Genomic DNA, 23,737 nt, shown 5'->3' with positions numbered 1-23,737 from the left:
AGCACGATTGCATCTCACCTCCAAAACATTGAGACGTATAATGCCATCCCCATCCTTATCAAAGGCCTTGAATGCTCCTGCAGATCAAAGTCACATACCATAGTGTTAACGCTGTGGTCTTGAAGTGGTAATTGTTTACAGAGAAAGCACACACTTTGTCAAGCACAGGCACAAAACACACGAAATAAAATTACCCATTGCCTCTTTATGTATGTATGTTCAACTTTTTTTGCACCATACGCAGCCAACCGTGCTTATCGGAGGTGCGGGGGGAAGAACAACAAGCCAAACACAAAAGTCGGTTCTCACGAAATGAATTTTCAATATAGATTTAAAAGGGCGTAATTCCAGTGGCTTCCTAATAGATGATAATGGAATTGCTGGTCGGTTACATTTTGAACAAATAAGCGAATAATAAACAAGAGCGTTGTTACATGAAACTCAGTCCAATGGTATTTTTATGTTCAGCAAGCCTTAATGGTTAGCGGACGCAAGCCACGGTCAATACTGTACAATTTAACGACAGGCATGCACATAAACATATGGGAACCTTGACACACAATTACAAAAAACAACCCCAGGGAAATGTGTGGTTTTGTTGGTATTGCGGGCAAGCAACTGGATTCCAGGCCTCTGGTTGGTAAGGTACGCAGGCACACTTGACCGGTAAGGACTCTGAGATAAGCAGGACCCGTGTGGGTGGCTTTGCGCTGTAATTATACTCCCATTTAGACATTACATCCAGTTTGGAACCCTTACACAGGATTAAAACAAATGCCCGTATTTAATGGGGTACTAAAGGGCCGCCCATGTTCAAATCACCCGGAATGCACGCAGTCTTGTCAAGCCTCGAAAGCGAAGTGGGGTTAAGCATGGATAGTGCATGGATAGTGCTTTGATAAGTAACCACCAAACACAAACAGGTTGGTATAGGACTGCGAGGTTTATGCAGTGGGCAGCAGAGGGCAGGGCAGCAAAATCCACTCTTGTTCTGTACTCAGACAAAAAACCCCATGACCTTAGTTTGGGGAGGCCCCGATCCAGTCGTGGATTGACAAAATGCTTAACATATACTTACTTAAAGGGCCCACATTCCTATTTTGGTTAAGGCAAGGTTTAAACCATACATGCAGCTGAACATATTATACATGCTCAGCCAAGCATGTGGTTGTAAGTCCTGCAGATGCATGTGTATATACATATGCAGACTCAAGCAAACACTCAGAGTCAGCTCCATATTGAAACATAGGGGGTTGCATGGCATCCAAATATCTCGAGACAGAAACACTGCACACACTATACAAAGGGAATCCATTATACAGGTATTCATTATACATTATGGGGAATTAGCACAACAGTTATCTTCATGGAACAATTCAGCACAAGACATACACACTGTCTAACTCGCAGCAAACACAATGTTGCACATAGTAAAAAACAATACACTGAACCACAAAAGTGATAGCCAAGCAGAACCGTAAATAAGGTCAGGCGTAAAGTAGGGCACTGAACCAAAAATAAATCCACCGCACAGCACGGACGCACTGCCAGGTCAGTGACAAAGTAGAATTTTCACGAGCACAAAATAACATGTGCGCGCCATGGTGTGAGAATACTAACGAAACATCGCCTCGAGCCTTATGAGACAGGCGATGAAGTTGTCGAAGCCAATGTTCAAGTTCTCGTCGGCGTGACGCAGCGTGATTATTTGGTAGAGCTGGTTGTTCAGCTGGTAGCCTGCGGAGAATGTTTGAACGCGCAAAATAGTGTCAGTACTCGGCGATAACTGAGTGTTAGATCCAAAAATAAATATTAACGTGTGCGTGCCTGAATCCTGATGGCGTTTCCAATATAAACATTTCAAGAAAGCGTTTGAGTACTCAGGGCCGTTTGCGTTACATAAACCGTCTGGCTGAAATATCTATTGTGTTGTTAATGAATATTATACTGTGTAATATTTATTTAACGATGATTGAGATGGGTTATAAAGGTTTTAAAGAAAGATACGCGAGAAAAATGTCCAAATGTAATGTGAATATTATTTTGAAATGATATTTACGTATATGTGATCAATGTGTTTTTAACGATCCTTAATTTTATTCAGATAGGGCATTGCCTGAAAAAAGTTAAAAATATCAACGCGTTTATGCCAAAAGGTTAATATCTCATTCGAACATATTGACAGTTTTTCTCTTAAACTCCACGCAGTTGTCCGGGAAGTGTATTAATAGGCTTGAATAATGCATTGATTTGTTGATTAAAATATTCTTATGCTCACTATGCACACATTAACTCATGTGCTTGATGATCAATTATTCAGAATTTATGCAAATATAATGCAAATCAAATGCTCCTGTTATATTTAGGCCACTGCAGCGTAAAACAAAAATGAACAAATGAGACAAAAAAAAAACACATCGTGACTGAGAATTAAAAAAAAATATTTCATTACTTTCGAGGCCAATCATTGCATGCAAACACAATAACCAACCAAAAACCATCTACATTACACATAACTATGCCCGATGCTAATGTCAATGGTAAGAATATTTTCACAGGACACTGAGAAATGCCGAATCATGGCTGTTAACCCAAGCCCTCACCAAGTGGCTGATTCGTCATAAACCTCTCACCACTTGAGCTGACGCACACCTGTGACCTGCTTGCTGTTGGAAGATCTCTTCAGCATGGGAGCGACTCTATTTCAACAGCCAAGTGCTGCATCAAGCTTGGTGACTTCCGTGGTAACGAGGCCTGACACTGATACACAGCTGCCGAGGTAGCAGCACCAGGAACAGCAGTGGCTGCTCTTCAACATTCATTCATTATTGTTTGGGCAGTACAGGAGGATACTCTGCCGTGGTATAAATGCTTCCTACACTGGACGTGCAACCCATAGTTGCCGTTTCAATCTACCAGGCATGGCAATTTAGACAACGATGCAAGTTTATTATTATTAAATCTCCCCACCTCTGTTCATGCAGCAGTATAAATGGGTTCACCACAGTCGATTGACAGGTCGTGTGTGGTGGGGTAAAGTGTGGGTTTTTCGACTTCTTTAAAGATTTCGATTTAAAGCTTTCATGACTGCAGGGATTCATCTTCTTGGTTCTTTCGGTAAAGTCACGTAGAAGGGAAATAATACAAATAAAGCATAATAAAATGCAATTCTCACGACGTTTCGGCCACAACGCAAGCAGCCGTCCTCAGGTGAAGAACAGGTCTGTCGGAAAGACAGCGTCTGAATGAGCGCCACCAAGCTTGGCAGCGTATATTTAAGCTGGGTTAGAGGAGGAGGGCGCCTTGACAAAGGAATTTGCATATCAACATAAATTTTGCATATTTATGGAAAATGCAGATATGGGATTAGTCACTTCTTGTGGAATGTGTAGAAGGTGGGGGGGGGCTGCTGCAGCTCCTTACTATTAAAATTCCTTCCCTTTATTACTGCTAATCCTACATAATGCACGTGCATCCTGTGACTTTGAGACCCCCCACCTCCTACACATTCCACAAGAAGTGACTAATCCCATATCTGCATTTTCCATAAATATGCTAAATTCCTCTGTTGATATGTAAATGTATTTGTCAAGGCGCCCTCCTCCTCTAACCCAGCTTAAATATACGCTGCCAAGCTTCGTGGTGTTCATTCAGACGCTGTCATTCCGACAGCCCTGTTCTTCACCTGAGGACGGCTGCTTGCGTTGTGGCCGAAACGTCGTGAAAATTGTATTTAATTGTTTTATTTTTATTATTTTATTATTTCCCTTCTACGTGACTTTACCGAAAGATGTCAAGCCAGCATGGGAGGGTACCCAAGCTCCCTCTAGTTGAGGCCCTTTGCCTTTATTTGTAAGAAAAAAAGTTGCAATCTGTTAATTTAGCACAATCACTTACCGGCCTCATTGATCGCCAAGCGCATCTCGTAGGAAGTCATGGAACCAGATTTGTCCGAATCGTACTTGCGAAATATTTGCTTTGGAAAGAAAATCCGAAAACATCAAGAAGTTAATACATTTAACGGCACGTTCATTTATCTTTATTCAAAAGTATGTCAATGGCACGCACAGACATGCAAGACACACCGTAACACTGCGTGCATAATTTAGCATCTGGCAAATGTGTAGTGCCAGCAATAACTACTTATCATGCGAGAAGGCATACTCATGAAGTATGTATGGTAGTTTATATAAACTCGAGTTAATATCAATTTCTTACACACATTTTAGGGGTTATCTTAATCGCAGTGTATTTCAACAAAACAACCGGAATATGTAATTAGTAAACCAGATTAAAATTGCGTGTTTCTTTGTTTACAATGAGATATATCAGCATTCTCTCATATTCTTCTCATCTTTATAGTTTCCTGATGTATTACCTTTGTCTCGTCACACAATGGCTCATATATAGCCTCACCGATTATATTTACCAAGGATTAGGGCACTGGCAGAATCAGCCAAGATGAATTGCACAATTCATTACTTTATAAACCATTGGGAGCACAATGAGATAGAATGTCTTCATTTTGAGACAAGTTCCAAATATAGAGTATGATTCAACAATCTTAAATACTTCATTCGGATTTTATTTTATTCACATGGAAAATTCCTTGGCATGGAATAATCTCATCCACCTCTTTTTCTGCACCCTACCCTTTCAGGTTCGCTGTCCTAAATGGTGCTGCATAGGGGAAATATGCAAATCATTATATGCACACGTTAGACACAAAACAGTGGTGTCGAGAGAGTGATCTAAATAGCATGGATTAGGGGCAGTAATTAGCATAGCATGCAGAGGTTGCGGTAACGCCGCACTCTTGTGCAGGGTACAGCAGGCTCCGTGTATCAGCACCACACGTGACGCGGTGTTTTTAAAGCAGACCAATTCTCACACCGTGCACCCACATACATTACCTGCCAGAACTTGAGCTTATCCCAGAGATATTTAAAGTCATTGTAGCCCAGCTTTCCTGAAAGGTCCGTCTGAGCAAACCAAGTTAAGGCATCTCGGCTTGTACAAAAAAAAATAGATATATGTAACACTGTCATATACAGTATACCATGGTTGAGATGCATAATGAAATATTAAATATGTAACACGAACCTGATGTTAGACTTCCTTTGAAGCCCCTTCCTTGTGTACGCATCATCTACCCTTACAATGGGCTTGCTGTTCAGAGTGAATGCAGTAAAGCGAAGATAAAGGTGCAGCCCTGAAGTCTGTTGCTCACTCCGCTGCTCGTGGAACAGCCTCCACTAGAGGCAGCTCTTGAAAGCCCCTCGAGAGTATTCGGCCTTGTAAGAGGTCGAGGGTGCCCACGCTTTACCCCACCGCATGCGACATGCCCATCGACTGACTGTGGTACACCGATCAACACTGCCGCAACGGAAAGATCGAAGTGAACCGGCGACTTCAGCATTCCACGGCAGCATCCCCTGAAGACAGGGAATTAGGTGACACAATGTTGCATGTACATCTGTTGACGTTCACCTCCGATTAACGTAAGGGGCAAAAGAAGTTCAAAGTTGATACTGCATTAATATCCCACGATAAAACGTGGTTTTCCACACCTCACACGCATTACTGAAACAGAGGACCTTTTGTGAAAACAATTTTTTGCAGATGCCTTGGTTTAAGGAGTGGGGTTAGAATGTAAGCTATTTATATGCCTGATCGCTGCGGCCAACAGGAATTCGGGGCCTGGGATGTATTGTTCACAAGAACCCCCTACTGTAAGAGGGTGGGGAAGAGGAGGATGGGGGTGCTGCCTAAATAAATAAAGACCGTTCCACAGTGCTGCCTCCACAAGTGCACCCATCTCTCACCCCTCCAGCAACCCCAAAAAAAATCTACGGAGCAAAAATCTGACCGGCACCTTTCGCGAGAGCGTTCAAATCAGCAGACAAAACTGGGCTGGATTTCCTGCTCTGGTGGCCACAGCCGAGTGACCCGGTGAGGGAAGGATGAGCGTTAAGTCTGCGAAGCAGCAAGGACATGAAACAGCAGCGAAGGATACATCCATGAGTGCCACCATTGTCCTGCAGCTCTCCAGGCTAAAGCCGCTCGTCTTCAGGTCTTTGTCTGCAAGAGCGAACGTGACGTTATTTTTTTTAAATATATATACGAAGAGGCCATGCATGAATGCTGACCCGCCCATACTGGATGCTGTATGTTTGTTGAAATTCTTTCGCACCGTACGTAGCCAACCATGCTAATTGGAGGTGTGGGGGTAGGACAACAAACTAAACACAATAATGAGTTCTAAAGAAATTAGTTTTTCATCTGGAATTTAAAGTGCATAGCTCCAGTGGCTTCCTAATATGCTGACCCATCCATACTGGATATATGTGAAACAGCTTCATAGCTCAACAGATTCCTCCAGTCTAAAATATTCTGATTTTGAATGATTCAGATATATCTGTGGTATATCACTCAGCCACTTGAATTAGTCACGGCCGGCAATCAAACTCAGCTTCGTTGGGTTCAAAGTGTAATGCTCCACTCCCTTCACCAACCAGCGCTGACCAGCATGGTAAAGCATGACAAAGCACTGTACATTATGTTTTTTATACATATATATAACTATGCAACATTGAGAATCAAATTTCAATTAGAAAGTGAGTCATGGGACCGACACAAGACAACCACATACACATCATGTATGCTATTCATATGTATTTTTATGCAATTCACCCACAGTTATTGCTTGTATGTTAATGCGTATTTGTGTCTTCATTTTCCCATAAACGCATTCTCAAGGCTGTTTGCAGGAGGATCCTACTTTTTATTGTTTGGCCAAATCTGTTTTGAGCATGTTTGTGTTTGGGAGAAAAATAAAATATCTGGAAAAACCCAATGTACATTGGAGAGGAACAATCAAACTTTTAAAAAATATTTTTAAAAACATAGATCAGCATTCTACTTACCACCTCCTAGTCACCTCATCGCCCTCCCGACATTTGCTCATGCATGTGACCTCTAGATATCCATCCATTAACCCCTTATACAAGTCACTTGATTACAGGAATGTGCCCTCAAAGTCCATCGGTACTTTGATGCTTTTTCTATTTTTATAGCAATTTTCTGCCTCTTCCGATACTATTTTTGGTGACGAAAATATAGTAACGATTGGGGCATGACCCTGGTACTCATCTGCTCTATATATCTCCTGATGTGTGCCGGCATCAGGGTCCAAATTGGCCAATTTAAAAAAAGTGACCCACATTATTACTCAATTGGGATTGTACATCGCAACCATTGCCCCCTACTGGCGGACTAATACCCCAGGTCTGGTCACTCTCGAAAATGAGAGTGGCTTTGGTCTCTTGAGTTTTCACCTGGCTAGGCAAAAATTAACTTTCAATTTTAAATTAAAATATCATCAATTGGGAAAATACACGAGCAACATTCCCTCCTGAGCCTGAAACTTATCAGGACACTTCCGAAAGGAGGTTGATACTCAGGTTAAGCTTTTCTTGGGTAAATGTGTGAAATATGAATGTAACGTAGTAGTAGTCGTGTAAATTTGTGGAGAAGCAGTCTTGCATAGATTTTCTCTGAAAATAACATCTCTCTCTTTACTTATTAACACACCCTCATTTTTAAATGTATATATATCACTGAGAACATGCACACTTTACGTTGGAAGGATACTTTGCATCATTCGTCCTTGCACCCTGAGTTAGTGAATACATGAGACCAATCTGAGCAGAAGTAAGCTGTCCGCCATACTAATCAGCCCCATAAGGACCGAACATCTGTGTCAAAAGCCTATTGGCAACATGTGATTGGGTTATACGAGCCTTCCCTGAGTGTTTTAGGCTTTTGGCATATGCAGAATATGCTGCAATATGTAATCACATCAAAGTGTGTATACTTTATGTGTATATTGCAAATTTTGATTTCTTTCCTTTTTTGCCATCTAACATGGGCATTTGTTTTTATTGCTGAACACACATACACTATGCCTGTGTTTGAAGTGACACATGGAAATGTACACACATTTGCACTGTATTGACAGATGTAATCTACATTTTAAAGATGTTTAGTCAATGTGAGGTTGCATTATCCGAAAATTTCCAAGCATGCAATTTTTTGTCCCCATATTTTTAAGCAATACTTTTGAGGTAGAATTTAGAGAGGACTTTTAGAATATTGCAGTTGCATGGGCATGTAGCTTTGGGCTGCATATATAACGGTACCCACATATTCTGTTTGCACGTGGCTTTTCTCAAGAATTATAGGCAAAATTGCCATCTTGGATGGCAAGATTATTCCAGAAAGGTGCCACAGAGCAATTAAATGTAAAATTGGCAAGACTTGACCAAAATTGGGAATTGTAATCTGGTTAATTGGGGTGGAGCAGTGACATTGCTCCGCCCTGAAGACATTCGGGATTTAGCAGTGGATAACAAAATGTGCCATGAACCTGGTGACCCGAGTTCAATTGTCGGCCACGGTCAACGTCAGTGTCGCTCGATATCTGAAACAGTCCTGGGCACCCCCTTCACCAACTCGCTATGATCATCGTGGTGAAGTATGGTCAAGCTACAGCTACAATCGACAGTGTGGGGGAGGCCTTCATCCAGCAGTGTATTGGGCAAAGGGCCATACATTATTCGGATATAATTTTTATAAAGTAGTTTATTATACATTTTACATTGTCATCTCACCACAAAAGTCTACACCAAGGTCGACATCTGAGCTTTCGACTGAGGCAGCATTACGAAAACAATAGTGCATGTTCGATTCAGTAAGATTGGATCATGCGCCATCGATCATGAAAATTGCTTTGTGTGCCTATGCTTTTTTGGTTGCTGATCAATAGCCGTTTAGAGAGTAGGTGGGAGTCACATTTTCCATTCTGACCACACATCTTGTGGGGCGAGGGTGTGAGGTGGAGGGTTATGTTTTTTCTGCCAACGTACGTTTGGTTATGACTTTGTTGAGAATGTTATGTAAGTCAGCAGCACCGACCTCCATGTCCTGAGGAGACAGAAAACATCAGCAGCACCCCCACTGAGGCAAACACAACGATAAACGTAAGATCGGCGAACACCACATTCTCAAATTTCATCCCAACATACAATATATTGTATATTTGAACAAATTTTAAATGGGTTTAAGAAGTTGTTGTTTTATTTGAATGAACAAAACAATAATTTGATCATACAGCAAAGCCTTACTGAGTCTCAAGATTATTTTTCAGAAGTGTCCAGCATCAGAATATTCAGCCAATTATTGTTTCAATGAGCACTTTGTATGTCTGCTCAAACCAGAGTACTGTACCCAGAGAAAAGGTGAAAGGCAAATGTGCAGCCCTGCAATTGCTTGACTGCACCACTGCTGGCAGAAGGATCTCCACTAGAGAGCCCTTCTCGAGCATATTTGACCTCTTCTTCTAAGCTGGCCAGACATCTTGGAAGAGGTTGGGTTACTCACACTTTGCCTCGGCACACACAACCTGCCAGTCGTCTGTCTAATACAGAGAAAACCCACACGCATTTGGAGAAAACATTCAAAGGTCCCGACCAAAGGTTTTAGAACCCATACCGCTGTCTGTAATGCTATCCGCTGGCCACCTCAGCCCAGCGGGTTAGGGATTTTAACAAACCTAAGTGATCTACTAACCCTTGCCTTCAAAGTCCGAGGATAAAGGTGTGTCCTGTCACGCTGGCCTCATCTATTCTAGATAATGTATCTATAATACATGCCAATGAATAAACAAACATCATAAAAAATGTAATTGCTGTCATAGGTACATAGCACATGAAGAAGTGCACTTTGGACATCAGCTTTACATCCGCACATCGATATGATTAGATTTGTTATGTGCTTTCAGGGCCTTTTAGTTTACGGGATGAAGTTTTACAAACGCCATTAGTCAGAACCTTAATCAATCACCTTGCATGATCAATTGCAGGCTCTAGTAAAGCATGCACGTACAGCCCCTCATGACTGCCCTGCTGGATGAGAGCCGCCCTAAGCCATGCAAAGTATTGGGGGTTCTTTGACCGGACTTCACCACGCCAGTGAGTGTGGGTTGTTAAATGTGGGGAGCATATATGTGGGAGCATAGAAATATAGGACAGTAGACTTTGCTGTACTGCTTTCTGATGTCCACTGCAGAGACCCGTCACAATATATAACACCTGTTGTGCATAGTGGTAGCCCATCAACACACCTTCCAAACTCAACACTCCTTAGCTTGCAGATGCGACAAGATCTGATGGAATCTAGTGAATATGAGGTGATTTGGTCTTTTGTCCGGAGCATAAGCGATGCATTTTTTCACCAATCGAATTGAAACCCTGGCAATTCATATGGAATGCCGTGGTTTAATTCCTAGTTTGTGTGTATACCCAGCAGAACGAGTCGCAGTGTTTTGCCAAGTTAAACCACAAAAAACCCAGAATTACTGTAACTCGTTTTCCTGTAAACGTACGTCTCCGGCCAGCTGCTTGAAGATTGTCTTGAACTGCTTATCCTCTGGGGTCAGGTCTGGTTCCTTTGGATTTCCAGGTTCAGCCAACTTATTTGACTGCACACAAAATCAAGTGATTTGAGAAAGAAAGAGAGAGAAAGATAGACGCACACAGTTGCACGCACGGACACACAAACACACAGAGTGACAGACAGCACAGCAAAAAAAGATAATGGTTCCTCACCCAGCAATTATCGCACACAAACACACGTACACGATTAAGGCAGCCCCATCACTGAAAGTCTGCCATTCAGCAAACCACCCAGCTCACAAGTCGGAATAGCAATGCCACTGACCTTGTAATTGTAATTGCTCGTGCATTCACCTCAGTAACGTTTCCTCACATCGCGGCGTGCTTGCAGTGATGTATTCATACGAGACCAGCCACAATCACTGTCAGTGTGGGGCGACCAATTCTTCCCACGTCAACGCAGCACAAATAGCGCCATGAAAAAATATGATTGTGTGCTGCATCTTAACCGACACGTGCAAAGGAAGAGCAGTTTACAATCACGAATCACACTCGCTCGGCCTTCTTTGCAGCGCTTAAAGCAATTTGAGGTGGGCAAACCGTTTTTTAATGCAAAAAGATAAAGGTTGTTCTCATCAATGTGCCCTGCCGTGCGAACACACTACGAATACGCCACTGCAATGTTCAGTCAGCACAACACGGACACGAATAGCACACCATTTACGGGCAATTAAACTCCAGCGGACTCCCATTGATTTGGACTAATTGGACAGGGTCCTTTCAGAAAATCCATCAGCGGGACACACGCATGAAGTCTGCGTGCATCTTCACCCCACAATGGAGACCGGGTGGCAACATTTACACTGTGCGCAGCTGTACTTCGAAACACGAGCGTGCGCATGCTTTCGCTGCGATTTTAGTAACAAACATCATAACGTCGCTAATCCATTCTTTGTCCACCGCTGGGTGAATTAAATGTCAGCGTGCCGGTCAGCGCGCGTTGGTTAACGGGGACGCTCAGGATTCATTTGGATATATCACTTGTCACTGATGTGAGTCGTGGCTGGGATTCTAATAACTCGGGTTACCGAGTTCACAGCACACGGTGCCAGACGCTGCACCACGTCTCCCCCCCCCCGCCCCCTTTGATTGTAATAATGCGCTTGGGTCTTTCGGTAAAGTCACGTAAATACAAAATAATAGATCACGACGTTTCGATCGCAACACAAGCAATCGTGCGATCAAAACGTCGCGATCTATAATTTTTTTTTATTTACGTGCTTTGACCGAAAGACCCAAGAGTATGAATTCCTGCAGTCACGAAAGCTTTAAATCGAGATTAGTAATAATGCCATTTAATGTTTGACATATTTCCGTGTCGACTGTAGCTTTAAATATGTATTGGCCAAATCAGTGAGAATCCACTACGGTGTTCCAACGCACACTTAAATTACTTAAATGACTTCTCATGCTCAGGGTTCTGACAGATCCATTCATGATGTGTGGATGCATTTGTACTTTACTCCTTGGCATTCTGCAGAGGCACTTCAAACACATGCATGCAGCTGTGCACTTTCTCCCAGCTGCAAGGGCTGAGCGACTGACACCCAAATATTGGTTCACCCCAATGTTGGGTGATCAAGTTGCCACCTACAACTCGTAAAAAAGCCGGGACATCGCGAGGAGAGCAAGATTATCTCGCAATACCGCAAGAGGTGATAACTACATGCAAATGCATTGCCGTGAGTGGTATTTTGGCACGCAACGGACACAAAAAAGCCAGAATTTTAATGTCCTGGGAATACTTGAAGAGGTCTCAGGACAGCTATCTCCAATAGAGGACCATCCTGGGAAAATCAGGACAGGTGGCAACCCTGGTTGAGTAGTGAACACCCGCCCTGTCCTCCCAACAATGCAACCACCGAATTCCAACACTGAAGCAGCGACTCGGTCGGTCAAAGCCGGGGTGGGAAAATACTTTTAGGTTCACTTTCTGCAAAATCCGAGCAATAGATGGAGATTATCCGTTAAAGTGCCGGAATTTACACGAAGCTAATTGCAGCAATCAGCAAAACGTAAGCTCGGTTTTAACGAGGCACATATATTTTTTTACGAGTACCTGACAGCCAATTAAATGTCAGGTGACTTGTGCGTCACGCGACATGAAGAATGTTGATTTTGATTTCAACGAGATTTGCTGCACCGTCTCTGCCGCAGGCGTGGCTTTAAATGCGCGGTCCCCGCCTGTAGCGCTGTGCACACGATGTGCCTGCCAGCGCACGAATAGTCGACGGTACACTGTCTGTCGCACTCATGCATCGCTCAGCCTTGCAAGCCGGCAACCGCTTCAAAACACCGGGTCAAACTAACAGAAACGTCATCGTGAAGGTCAGGTTTAGGTTCAAGTTCCATGCACAGTGCTGATATGACGGCTCCATTAAATCACTGTTAAAACTGCAGTGCTTCAACGATCAACTAATTTCGGCAAGCTTTAACTTCATTTACTGAGCAAAGTATAGCATTTGTAAATTAAATAAACGATGTATTAAAAACTGTTTTTTTTAATATATATTGGTACACTCTAGAGTGCAGTGTTACTCTAAAATTACGAATTTCAAAGTGCCTGGTGAAATGTATTCATCAATGACAGTTCTCAACGTAATGCAATTTGTTTCTATATCTTGTTTGGGAGAGAGAGAGAGAGAGAAAAACAAACCTACACCAAATATAACACGGCACAATGTGGCCCTTTTAGATGCATTACCCGGCATTGTCAGTTGGCATCAATATTAAACACTGCGCATCCGCTCATCGTTGAAGCACGGCAGAGCATCGTGACGATCAAGGGCGACGCACACACACACACTTCCTCCCACACGCGGGCAAACGCAGTCTCATAAAACCGTGGCGAGACGAGGCCATTGTTTCGTGCAGACGATTCATCGCTAAAAGGCATTAAACCTCCTCGTTTCCATCTTCCGACTCGTTCTCGTCAGGAGATTCCGGCTGTTGCTGCCCTTTCTTAGTTCTGTCCGAGATAAAGACGATTGGCTATGATGGGTGGCGATATGAAAAGAAAGGGAACAGGATAAAAAAATTTCAGTGAAAGAGAAAGGCTCAGAAATAGCGTACAAAAATAAACCTGATTATCGAACCCAGACTGAGAAACAAAGGGTCAGGGTTTTTACTTATTTATTTGAAAAAGTAACACTACATTGCATTTATAGATGACAGGAGAACTCCTATTATCCATGACTCTATCATCTACGGGAGCTGTAGGGTATTCTAAAATACTATTATCTGCACCCTGTTTCAGAATCCATATTTATTTATTTATTTATCCTGGAGGAGGATTTCGATGAGCTGTGGATACAGATTATCCACAATTATCTGGGGCATTTCCCATCCTGCATTGCGGAATGGATTTCTATTTATTGCATAAAAAAAAATCATTGGAGTGGCACGATACATTGATCATATTTTCTGTGGTTTCGCGCACATTTTTTAGTGGATAAATGCAGCAAATTCACAGATAACATCGCAGTTCTAGTAGATAAGTGGAATAAATTCGCAGATAACATTGCAGCTAGTCGGATCAACATTTCATAAGAGGAGTTATACTATTAATGGTGATACATTTGAGATAAACATCATTATAATCCGAAATTGGCATTTATTTTGATCCAATTGGGAGGCATTATTTCTTATACCTTCATAACAATATTGCATAGAAATGGTATTTAAATTTGAAATGGAAAATGTAGTCAAGGCGATTAAAACAAATGTGGATATGGGCTATGATTCAGTACAATGTCTTGTATATGAACTTTGCAGTACTTTGGGACATTCTCCATGGAATTACTGCCAGATTCAGTGGTTAGCATTCGAATCGCGAAGCTGCTATCCACCCTTTTATCATTTATATAATTACTATGATGATGTAACAATGAGTATTTTTGCCCGATAATCGAGGTTCTTTTGTACAGAGACGTGTTAAAAGCTGATACGCATCTCTCTGGGGTGCGGAAGATTCCAGAAATTGCCATTAGAAAGGGGCGAAAAAACCTGATGTGAGATCAAAGCACACAGCATGTTGCTTTAATGAATTTTAATAAAATACTCCATTATTGCCATGCAATTTTGAGATCCCAAGAGATTGAAAGCAAACGGGCTCGACGGATGACTTTATCAGCAATGGTCCTGGCTTTTCATGAGAATGAAAATTAATTGATTTCATTGCACACAGCAGGCCAGGTGGTTAATTAGGAGAACACAAAAGACAATATTTAGTCTTCCCAAAGGTATTCAGCAGAAGAATGAAAAACACGTCAGTTTATCAATATCAAGCAGGGAAATAAATAAATAAATCGTTCGTCCCATGGTATGCAAAGCAACAGAGGGAACGCCAAGCTTACAATGCAAACACGGGGCGGTTTTAGCACGGGAGAACATCGCTGGCATGCACGTGTTTTCTTCGCAGCACTTGCGGTTCACGTTTATGAACGGAAAAGTCGGCAAATTTGATGAAGGACCATCAGCAATATGGCACGGGCAGAGCCGTGAAAACAAAGAAGAAGGGGGGGGGGCATGTGTGAGAAGCCAGGCAAATGTGTTGCCGTGTCATTTCCAGGGCTCGTTCCCCACTTGGTGTGCGTCTCGCTCCGCTCCTGCCTAAGCCAGTACCTTCGTTTTCTTCTTCTTGCTCTTCTTCTTCTTGCCCTGCGTGCGCGTGTTTTACGTCGCAACAACACACGGCATCGGTCCGTGAACGGGGTTACGGGACAACGTGCGGGGGGGGTGGGGCAGTCGGGGGTACATCTGCGGTCAACACAACGGGCGGCCGGTGGCAAGGTAGCCGAGTGGAATAGGGAAGGTTATGATTAGAATGAGAATTGCTCTGCACAACATCCACACTTACACCAACCACGCCAATGACGTCGTCCATTTCCCTGACAGGGGGGTAAGAGAAGGGGGGGGGGGTGCGGAAGGGGGTGAACAAAATGAGAACACTTTGTAAGAGACTGATTTAACAAAAATAACAACAAACACACGCGTGAAATGCGAATGTGTAACTTTGAGAAAATTATTTATTCGTGAAAATTACAGACTTGTTTCATTTATCAGCCTGAAAACACATATTTATTTTTGTCCATAAATCGGCAGGACCCCTCCTGAAAAATTAGTCACGAGACTCGTTTTCATCATCGATGTGCACGCTCGTGAATGGTTTGTTTCATCACGGACATGCGAACTGTTATCTAATGATTTGCCTTATTTCCCTCTACATGTGACCATTCCCCTCTCTCTCTCTCTGGTTAAAACACCCAAAAATATTATTATTATCATTAATCTATTATTATTATTATTAAATGTAACTGTCTCTGTACGGCGTCTTGAGATGTGGGCGCAGCTTGATGCTGGATACATCCTCATTGCATTGTGTTGATGTATATCCTACGAGCATTAAATATTTACACACACGCTGCTGCTGCTAAAGTCTTCTTTTCTGAGTAAATGGAGCCTGGTAATGTCGCAGCACTAAACAAAACCACGCACTTAATAACGGTCAAAATGGTAATTAGGTGCCTTGTTAACATAGTTGGAGCTATTTTTAATAGAACTTTGTTTACTCCCCTGTGCAGCTGTTTATGCGATTAAGTGCTGCATTTATTTTTAAGATACGGCGGAATTAGCCTCGTAATGGGGTCTCTCGCACGCGGGCAAGCGGAGGCACGAGCGTTGGGGACTCGTAGCTGCGAGGCGCCTGGGAGAGAACCCCTTGCCGGCCTGCGTGCGTGCGCGCGGCCAATCTCGTGCGCACGTGGGTGCACGCGCACGTGGGTGCACGCGCACGTACGTGGGTTCACGCGTGCACGTGGGTGCACGTGGGTGCACGCGCGCACGTGGGTGCACGCGCACGTGGGTGCACGCGCACGTGGGTGCACGCGCACGTGGGTGCACGCGCACGTGGGTGCACGCGCACGTGGGTGCACACGCACGTGGGTTCACGCGCGCACGTGGGTGCACGCGCACGTGGGTGCACGCGCACGTGGGTGCACGTGCCCATAGCGGGGAGCGGCAGCGCAGTGGTTAGCGAACTGCGACGCGAATTCGATTTGCCGCTCACGGCCAACATCAGTGATGAATATCTGGACCGGTCCTGGGCCTCTCCGAGGTCGACTCAGCCTTAAATGAGTACCTGCTGCGGTGTATCACCCGCACCAGGCACTCCATTTAGTTCAGGTAAGGCACATTGTGCCTTCGATTGAGGGTGCTGGAAACAGAGACTGGGGGTTAAGTGGTAAGTGCAGTGGTCAGCACACTGCAATGTCAAAGTGAATCACCTGATATGATCTCGATTCCTTGACGTAGCTGACCTGAGTAGTGAGAGACATCTAAACTGACCCTGGACCCCTCCTCCACCAACCCACACTGACCAGCGTGAAGAAGTATGGTCAAAGGACACCCCATGACCGATAAGACATGGGGAGGCCTTCATCCAGCTGTCAATCATAATACATATTTATATTATTTTAAACCGAGACTAAGATGAAGGAGTAGATCAGACATTACTCTAAATGACTGTGGTTGTGTTCCTGCCCCAACAGTCTGTTAGAGGCCGTTCGTCGTCTGTTCGTCGTCTGTGTATGTGAGTGTGGCGCACGGGGGGGGGGGGGGCCGCGCGGGGCCTCTCACTCCGACACGTTGTGCTTCTCGGCGAAGACTCGCAGCAGGAACTCTCCCTCCTGGTGCGCATCGAAGGTGGACGGCACGATGACATACTCGCCGGGCGGCAGGCGGAAGCGCTCCGTCACCTCGCGCAGGTTGATGTAGGAGTTGCAACGCGCGCGCGACGCGTTGTACAGGAAGAAGTCCTTGGGCAGGTGCTCCCGGCTGCCGCGAAGCTCCTCGGTCACCTGGGAGATGGCACGAGAGGGAAGTTTCGTTCTGTGGCCACGAGGGACAAGGCATCGGGGCACGGAGACAGCAATGGGGTTTCGTGCACCCATCGTCGAAATGCGTTCTCGAGTGTAGCAAGTTGATGGTTTCAGGCCAATCACCAATTACTGCATTTCAAAAATGCATCGCTAAATTCGTTTTGTTTACTTTATCATGGTCAGTGGCCATGGTCAATCCGTTTTTGGATGAAGGCCTCCGCAAGCCGCTGCTACCTGCGATGACCCTGCACGGTAATCCAGCAGCACCTGCACACGAACTGCTTTCATCGCTCAGTCTCCTCGGCCGACGTGAACTTGGGCACGTTCAATCCTGTGGCTGCCACTCCGTAATTATCCTTGACCGTTGGCTACCATCACTTCTAGCGACGCGTTCTGCCCAAACCCCACTTACTTTACCCCTTTTCTTCTGGTTGGCGAGGGTATCTACCGACTGGAGTGAATGCCAGCTTGAATCTACAAGGGGTGGTCGAAACACTTTCCATGCAACACATTAATTACGTGTGTTTATTTTTCTATATAATCGCTTAAAGCATCAATGCACGTAGTTTGTTCATACAACACAAACATACGCATTCAAAATAAGCCTCGTGTTAGTTTTGTCAGACTTTCAAAGAAAAATTCCTTGCAAACGATGGGTGTGTAGCTGGAGAGGAATTTTAACTTGCAGTGAACATTATTTATAAGATCTCATTCTCAATCTTTTTGACTGTCCCTTGCACTGTTGGTTGTTTGCTTTTGCTGGCAAAACACCAACTTCAAAATTTCATGTGGATTAAAAATTAAGTCCGTTTGGGTTGTGCTTATTTGGGGTTAGATCGATGGTGAGTAAGCCTCTGATGCAAGCATCGAACCCCATGTGTGAGAATTGGTGGGTTCCGATTTGTGTATGTTTTACGCAACGGGTTCACATGACCCATCCAGCCAATGAAAGCCGCTACATCCTCCACACTGTAACAAATAAAAATAATCGATCCTTGACTGGAATCACAACCATTCATGAAACCACAAGGAGGTGGGGAAAGTGAATTGATACACCATAAGCAATGTTGTTGTGATGGTGCCGAATTTCCAGAATACGTGGATTGTATGTATGTTGAACTTCTTTCGCGCCATACATAGCCAACCGTGCTAATCCAACATGCAGGGGAAGGACAACAAAGTAAACACAAAAAGGAGTTCAAAATAAATTAGTTTTAAATCTACATGATTTAAAAGTGCATAGCTCCAGTGGCTTCCTAAACTTGGAAGGAAGAGCGTTCCAGTTGGCCGCAGAAAGCGCATCTGAAAGTGCGCGATGCAGTGACCGACTTTGTTCGATGGTTAGCCAAAAGTCGCTGCGAGGATGACCAGAGTTCGCATGACGGTTTAAGCTCCTTGATGAGATCAGCAAGGTATTGCGGATTGAACGTTGGTTTTGTGAAGCCAGGGAATGCATTCTAAGGCCTCAATTTGTTGATCAATAAAAGTGAGATTTTCAGAAATGCCACTAGGATACTTTTCTTTTGGCGCAGCTAAAGCCAACCAGGATTTTGGGTTTAAAGAAAGTTGGCCCGTGCACTCTGAAGTTAACTATAAACCCCCAGGATGTGCCTTTAAAGTGCCTTTAAAGTGCCACAAAAGAGGGAAAGGGAACACGGTTTATGTGGAGATTTCAACGAGGGCAAGATGTTTCTACGTTCAAACATTGCGGCTTTTGATGGAATGAAAACAAAACATTCCTCGTTAATCATTTTGCTATAAAGGCACCACAAGGCTTGCTAGGCATGGCGGTTTAACGAAGAGGCAGTGCGTGAACCACAATTAAGCTCTAAACCTGTTCTGCGTTGCATTATGGTTATGGCGTCAAACAGGATCCGTGTGACTTACGTTCAGTTCTTGGGGATTTTATCAAAGTTAAAGCATCAGATCCTTGCTTGCTGGCCACTTGACATTGTGGGCCTTTGGGTCTGTGAGCATCAGCTGTGTAGATCCAGTACACACATATATATAAACAATCATAAACATTATCCAGAATGTGCCCGGTCTTGTCAGATCTCAGAAAGCGAAGAAGGGCTTTTGAGCCTGGATAGTGCTTGGAAGGCTGACCTCCATGCACAAACAGGTCACCGTACGGTCCGTATGCTGGGCTGCAGAGGCCAGTGCAGCAAGATGCATTGTTGTACGGTACTTATATTGTATGTATGTTGAACGTTTTTCGCACCGTACCACGCTAATCTCCCCGATGTATGCTGCTCACCTTCGCCAACCCGCACTAACCAGGATGGTGTAGTATGGTCATAAACCACCACAACCCACACGGCGTGGAGAGGCCCTCATACAGCAGTGGACTGACGAAAGGGCTGTAAGTCTACAGCAATAGAGCCAACACAGCGTTGGATTTACGAGTTCAGCAGAGATTGCTAAAGAACCGTTTGCACAATGTCTTTCTAAACCTAGATTACCAATGTTTCATTTGGTTTACCTGTCTTTATTCAAATAATACCATTAACGAGCATGGAAGAGTAGGCCAAATACCATCTAAAGGGGGTCTACAGGAGTGCCAAGAGCAGGTAATTGCAGCGCTGCACCTTTACCTTTAGGTTGCGGGGATTCGCAAAGAACGTTGCAGATTGCAAGAAACAGGTCAGTGTGTGTAGCCTGGCAGTCCGCACACTGGGCACTGAGTGAGCTCGGAGTGCAGCTCTGATAAGAACGTGCAGCCTGCGGGCACGGGCACGCTTTGGTAATTCAAATTCGCGCTTACAGAAATCCCCCAACGGGTCCCTTCTCGGTGGCATTTCCCCTCGTGCATATCTGTGTGTTTTGCACGCTAACACAGACAGTAGTATCTACGGGACCAACTGTGCCAGTATGAAAATGATGGGCGGGGGGGGTAAACAAGAATAGGCTCGACCCTTTCTGTCAATCAAACAGGAGGTGTTAATATGTTCAAACGCCAAGCAGATACCTATTGGAAGGCAGAAAATCTGCATTAACCACACATACCTGCGGCAAAACATACAAACGTGCTCTGATAATTATATATGCATTGTCTTTGAAACGTGATGCCTTGCAATAGGCATCAATTGGGTGTTTGAACATCTTAAACACCTCCTGTTTTATTGCCAGAAATGGTGAAGCCCATTTCCTTTGTTTTCACCAACAGACATTAGTGTTCGACACTTTGTCAAGCTCTCATTTCTGATGGTCCGTGTCTGGTGGAATTTCTACTTTTATTTGTCTCTGCTGCTCGGAGCGGGCGAACGCTTGGATCGCCGCGGCTTGCCTGGGCGACGCACGCACCTCGTAAATGGCGAATCCAATGGTGAGCATGGTGCTGCCCTGCCTGCGCTCCTTGCGTCGATTCTTCTGCATGAGCGCGACGATGAAGGAGCACAGCAGCTCGCTGTCGTCGGGGTCATCGTCTTCGTCGTAGAGCTGCAGTCGATACTGGGGGTTCGTCCAGAAGGTGTCTGCGCGAGCACGTGGACAGCGCAGCAGCAGCACACGTGTCAGATTTCGACCGGCGCAGACTCACGTAGAGCGTACACAGTGTCATCCTTGCGCAGGGGCCATGCTAATCTTCTCTGTATCGTTCCAATTTTAGTATATGTACTGCCGGAGAGCGTACACAGTGGCACGGACTCACACAGCTGCACATAGACTCGGACACACATCGATCACACAGACCCGCATAGACTTACACAGGACCCACACAGACTCACAAATTCACTACTCGCGTAGATGCCAATTGTCATAAGTCGCAATATCAGAAGTGGCAAAGTCGTTGAGGGCATCGCTGAGATCCCAGGTTCCTCGTCTGGGTTTTAGCCGCCCGTGGATAAATGTCGTTCTCAAATGTAGTGAGTCGATGGTCTCAGCCCGATCGTCACAGAGTGCACACACCAAAATATCACCTCTTCTAATAAGTTAGTTTTTCTCTTAGCTTAATATTGCATACATTGAATGGTTCTCTGCAACTTCAAGTGTGTGGATGAAAGTTACTTGAAGCGATCTCAAAAGCTGAAGGCCACTCTCGAATGGCGAGGCTTCCCAAAGTCCTCGTGACCCACCAGGGTAAGCCTTTCCATGTTCACCAATATCCTCCGTTCCATGTTCACCAATATCCTCCGTTCAAACACAAATCAAGTCGTTACACGCCGCCGCATGTGTCTCATTATTGCGACACAATAGCCCCAGGTGACTGCAGAGTGCTTGTTAAGAAGTGCATTCTACACGCACACAAGCACACGTGGTGTCAATTTGAACCAAGTGCTCTATCCAGGTCACGAGGGAACTATTTCGCAACCGTCGGGAGTCTGCAGCTTGTCGCCAACTTTATTCGCAATCCAACGGTAATTTGTGAAGCTTGGAAAGGAGCACCGTGCGAGTTTGCGTGGATCAGAGTTTGGAGAAACTACGGGTGGAGTTGCACTGCTCTTGGAGACTTCTCTATCGATTCTGAAGTCTCGTGACAAGAAAAACTAATTCACAACACACAAGTGTTCCCGATTGCTTTGTGTCACAACTGAGCATGCCATGATTTTTCTCCATGAGTGAACAACGATGGGAAAGGGACCGGTCACGTTCGGAAGGATGGAGCGAAATGCAACTATAGAAACGAGACAGGAAAACTAAAATAGAAAATACGAAAGAAAGGGGAACGTCATATGAGAAAGAATCAAGTCCGAATTCGAATCGCGGCCCTAAATTGTGACATCATCGAATCGCTGGGCAAGTCAATTGTTTCACCCCTGAAGTTTATTTATCTAAGTAGCAGTTGCAGCATTGCAGGAATGGGTGCACACTTTAATTTCTGTGATGCCGTATCCCGCACAGGATTAATTAATCTCATCATCTCTGAGGCCCATGGGCTGGAGGGGGCCCAAGCACGGAGCTCAGAAGAGAGAAACATGTAGACAGCGAGTGCCCATTTCATTCCTTGCAACAAGACCAATGCCAACCATGCAAAGCCTCTGCCTCCGGGGTGGATTAATTTCACCACCAGCTGGCTTGTCAACAGCTGCTGTCCTACATCGAGACTGGAAATTTGTGTGGGGGGGCTGGTGTTTGTGAGGTGCTGCTGAGAAATGGGGGGAGTTGGGAGAGAGGACAGTCAGGAGGCAGAGTCGACGAAGGAGCAGGTAGGCGGAGGAGAGGGTAGACAGGGGAGTGGGTAGACTGGGGAGCAGATAGACAGGTGACAGGTAGACAGGGGACAGGTAGACAGTGGATATGGTAGATGGAGGAGCAGGTAGGCAGGGGATAGGAAGACGGGGGAGTGAGTAGACGGGGGAGCGGGTAGACAGGGGAGTGGGTAGACTGGGGAGCAGATAGATAGGGGAGAGGGTAGACAGGGGACAGGTAGACAGTGGATAGGGTAGATGGAGGAGCAGGTAGGCAGAGGATAGGTAGACTGGGGAGCGGATAGGCAGGGGAGCGGGTAGCCTGGGGAGCGGGTAGGCAGGGGAGCGGTTAGACGGGGGAGTGGCTAGACGGGGGAGCGGGTAGACGAGCGAGATGCAAGCAGGGGCGAGGGTAGACGTGCTGGCGGTACCCGGGTAGTTCCGGCAGCCGCCCGCCGAGCAGCCCCGCACCCAGCGGCCCTCGCTGACCGACACGGTCCACTTGTTGGTGCGGTCGTCGGCGAGCGCGTCCGGCGACAGATTGCAGATCTCCAGCTTGGTGAAGTTGCGGCAGAAGTCCTGGAAGGATATCCTTGGGCGGGGAGAGAAGATCGTCGATGGGTTGTGATTGCGCTCACAACGTTAGGCCCGGTGCTTACGAGCCGAGCTCCGACCCGGCAATTGTCTCGTGGTCCAGGTGATTTTGTGATGGAGTTGGTCAGTTGTTTGTTGAAAAAAGAGCACTTTTACGTGGTAGAAAACTATGGGATTAATGACTTCCTCCCTCCCCCCTCTTGCAATTCAGCAAACTGTCGTGATTTTGGGTTCATCGTTTGCATTGAGGATTCATTATCATTGTTTTTAACTTTGTGACAAATGTAGTGGCCCCTTGGGACTGGAGCGGGTCGCATTAACCCATACTTTATAGATATTATTTAAATAAAGTAATATGAAATACATAATTACACCCCTGATATTAAACCCCTACCAAAAGTATGAACAGCTATAACAGTTCTAACAAAAAAATCCCCAAATATTTTAGCGGTGAAATATATTTCATGGAGTTTTTTTTACCTTACATTTAAATTAGAAAAGTATGTTTTGGTATGAAATGATCAAGAAAACCACTTCATATTTCTGAAATGACTGACGTTCATCAGTCTGCAAGTGGTGAAAATATGAATGATTTTCTACGGATCACATTTCTGTTGTTGTTTCC

General features: G+C 44.9%; 1 protein-coding gene and 1 pseudogene across 3 annotated transcripts in view; both read right to left on the bottom strand.

Moving 5' to 3' along the window:
• The window catches only part of LOC144723471 (calpain-3-like), a 58,457-nt gene that overhangs the window by 2,563 nt on the left and 32,157 nt on the right, over window positions 1–23,737 (bottom strand). For 2 of the 3 annotated variants that reach the window (XM_078602252.1, XM_078602253.1), the window contains 13 exons: window positions 22,950–23,110; window positions 20,696–20,865; window positions 17,151–17,371; window positions 15,373–15,403; window positions 15,138–15,173; window positions 13,416–13,505; window positions 10,445–10,540; window positions 8,928–8,985; window positions 6,017–6,081; window positions 4,914–4,982; window positions 3,898–3,976; window positions 1,621–1,737; window positions 19–77 (listed from right to left, as the gene is read on the bottom strand). In XM_078602252.1, coding sequence (XP_078458378.1) covers window positions 19–77; window positions 1,621–1,737; window positions 3,898–3,976; window positions 4,914–4,982; window positions 6,017–6,081; window positions 8,928–8,985; window positions 10,445–10,540; window positions 13,416–13,505; window positions 15,138–15,173; window positions 15,373–15,403; window positions 17,151–17,371; window positions 20,696–20,865; window positions 22,950–23,110 — 1,252 coding nt within the window. The remainder of the gene's footprint in view (window positions 1–18; window positions 78–1,620; window positions 1,738–3,897; window positions 3,977–4,913; window positions 4,983–6,016; window positions 6,082–8,927; window positions 8,986–10,444; window positions 10,541–13,415; window positions 13,506–15,137; window positions 15,174–15,372; window positions 15,404–17,150; window positions 17,372–20,695; window positions 20,866–22,949; window positions 23,111–23,737) is intronic. The other variant, XM_078602254.1, reaches the window with a different exon arrangement.
• Window positions 20,923–21,023, bottom strand: LOC144723872 (U6 spliceosomal RNA; annotated as a pseudogene).

This window comes from Lampetra planeri, chromosome 18, assembly GCF_965212315.1.
Source record: "Lampetra planeri chromosome 18, kcLamPlan1.2.h2, whole genome shotgun sequence".
In the NCBI taxonomy this organism is placed as follows: Eukaryota; Metazoa; Chordata; class Hyperoartia; order Petromyzontiformes; family Petromyzontidae; genus Lampetra; species Lampetra planeri.
The sequence above is the reverse complement of the archived record's forward strand: the minus strand, read 5'-3'. Positions and strand labels throughout refer to the sequence as shown.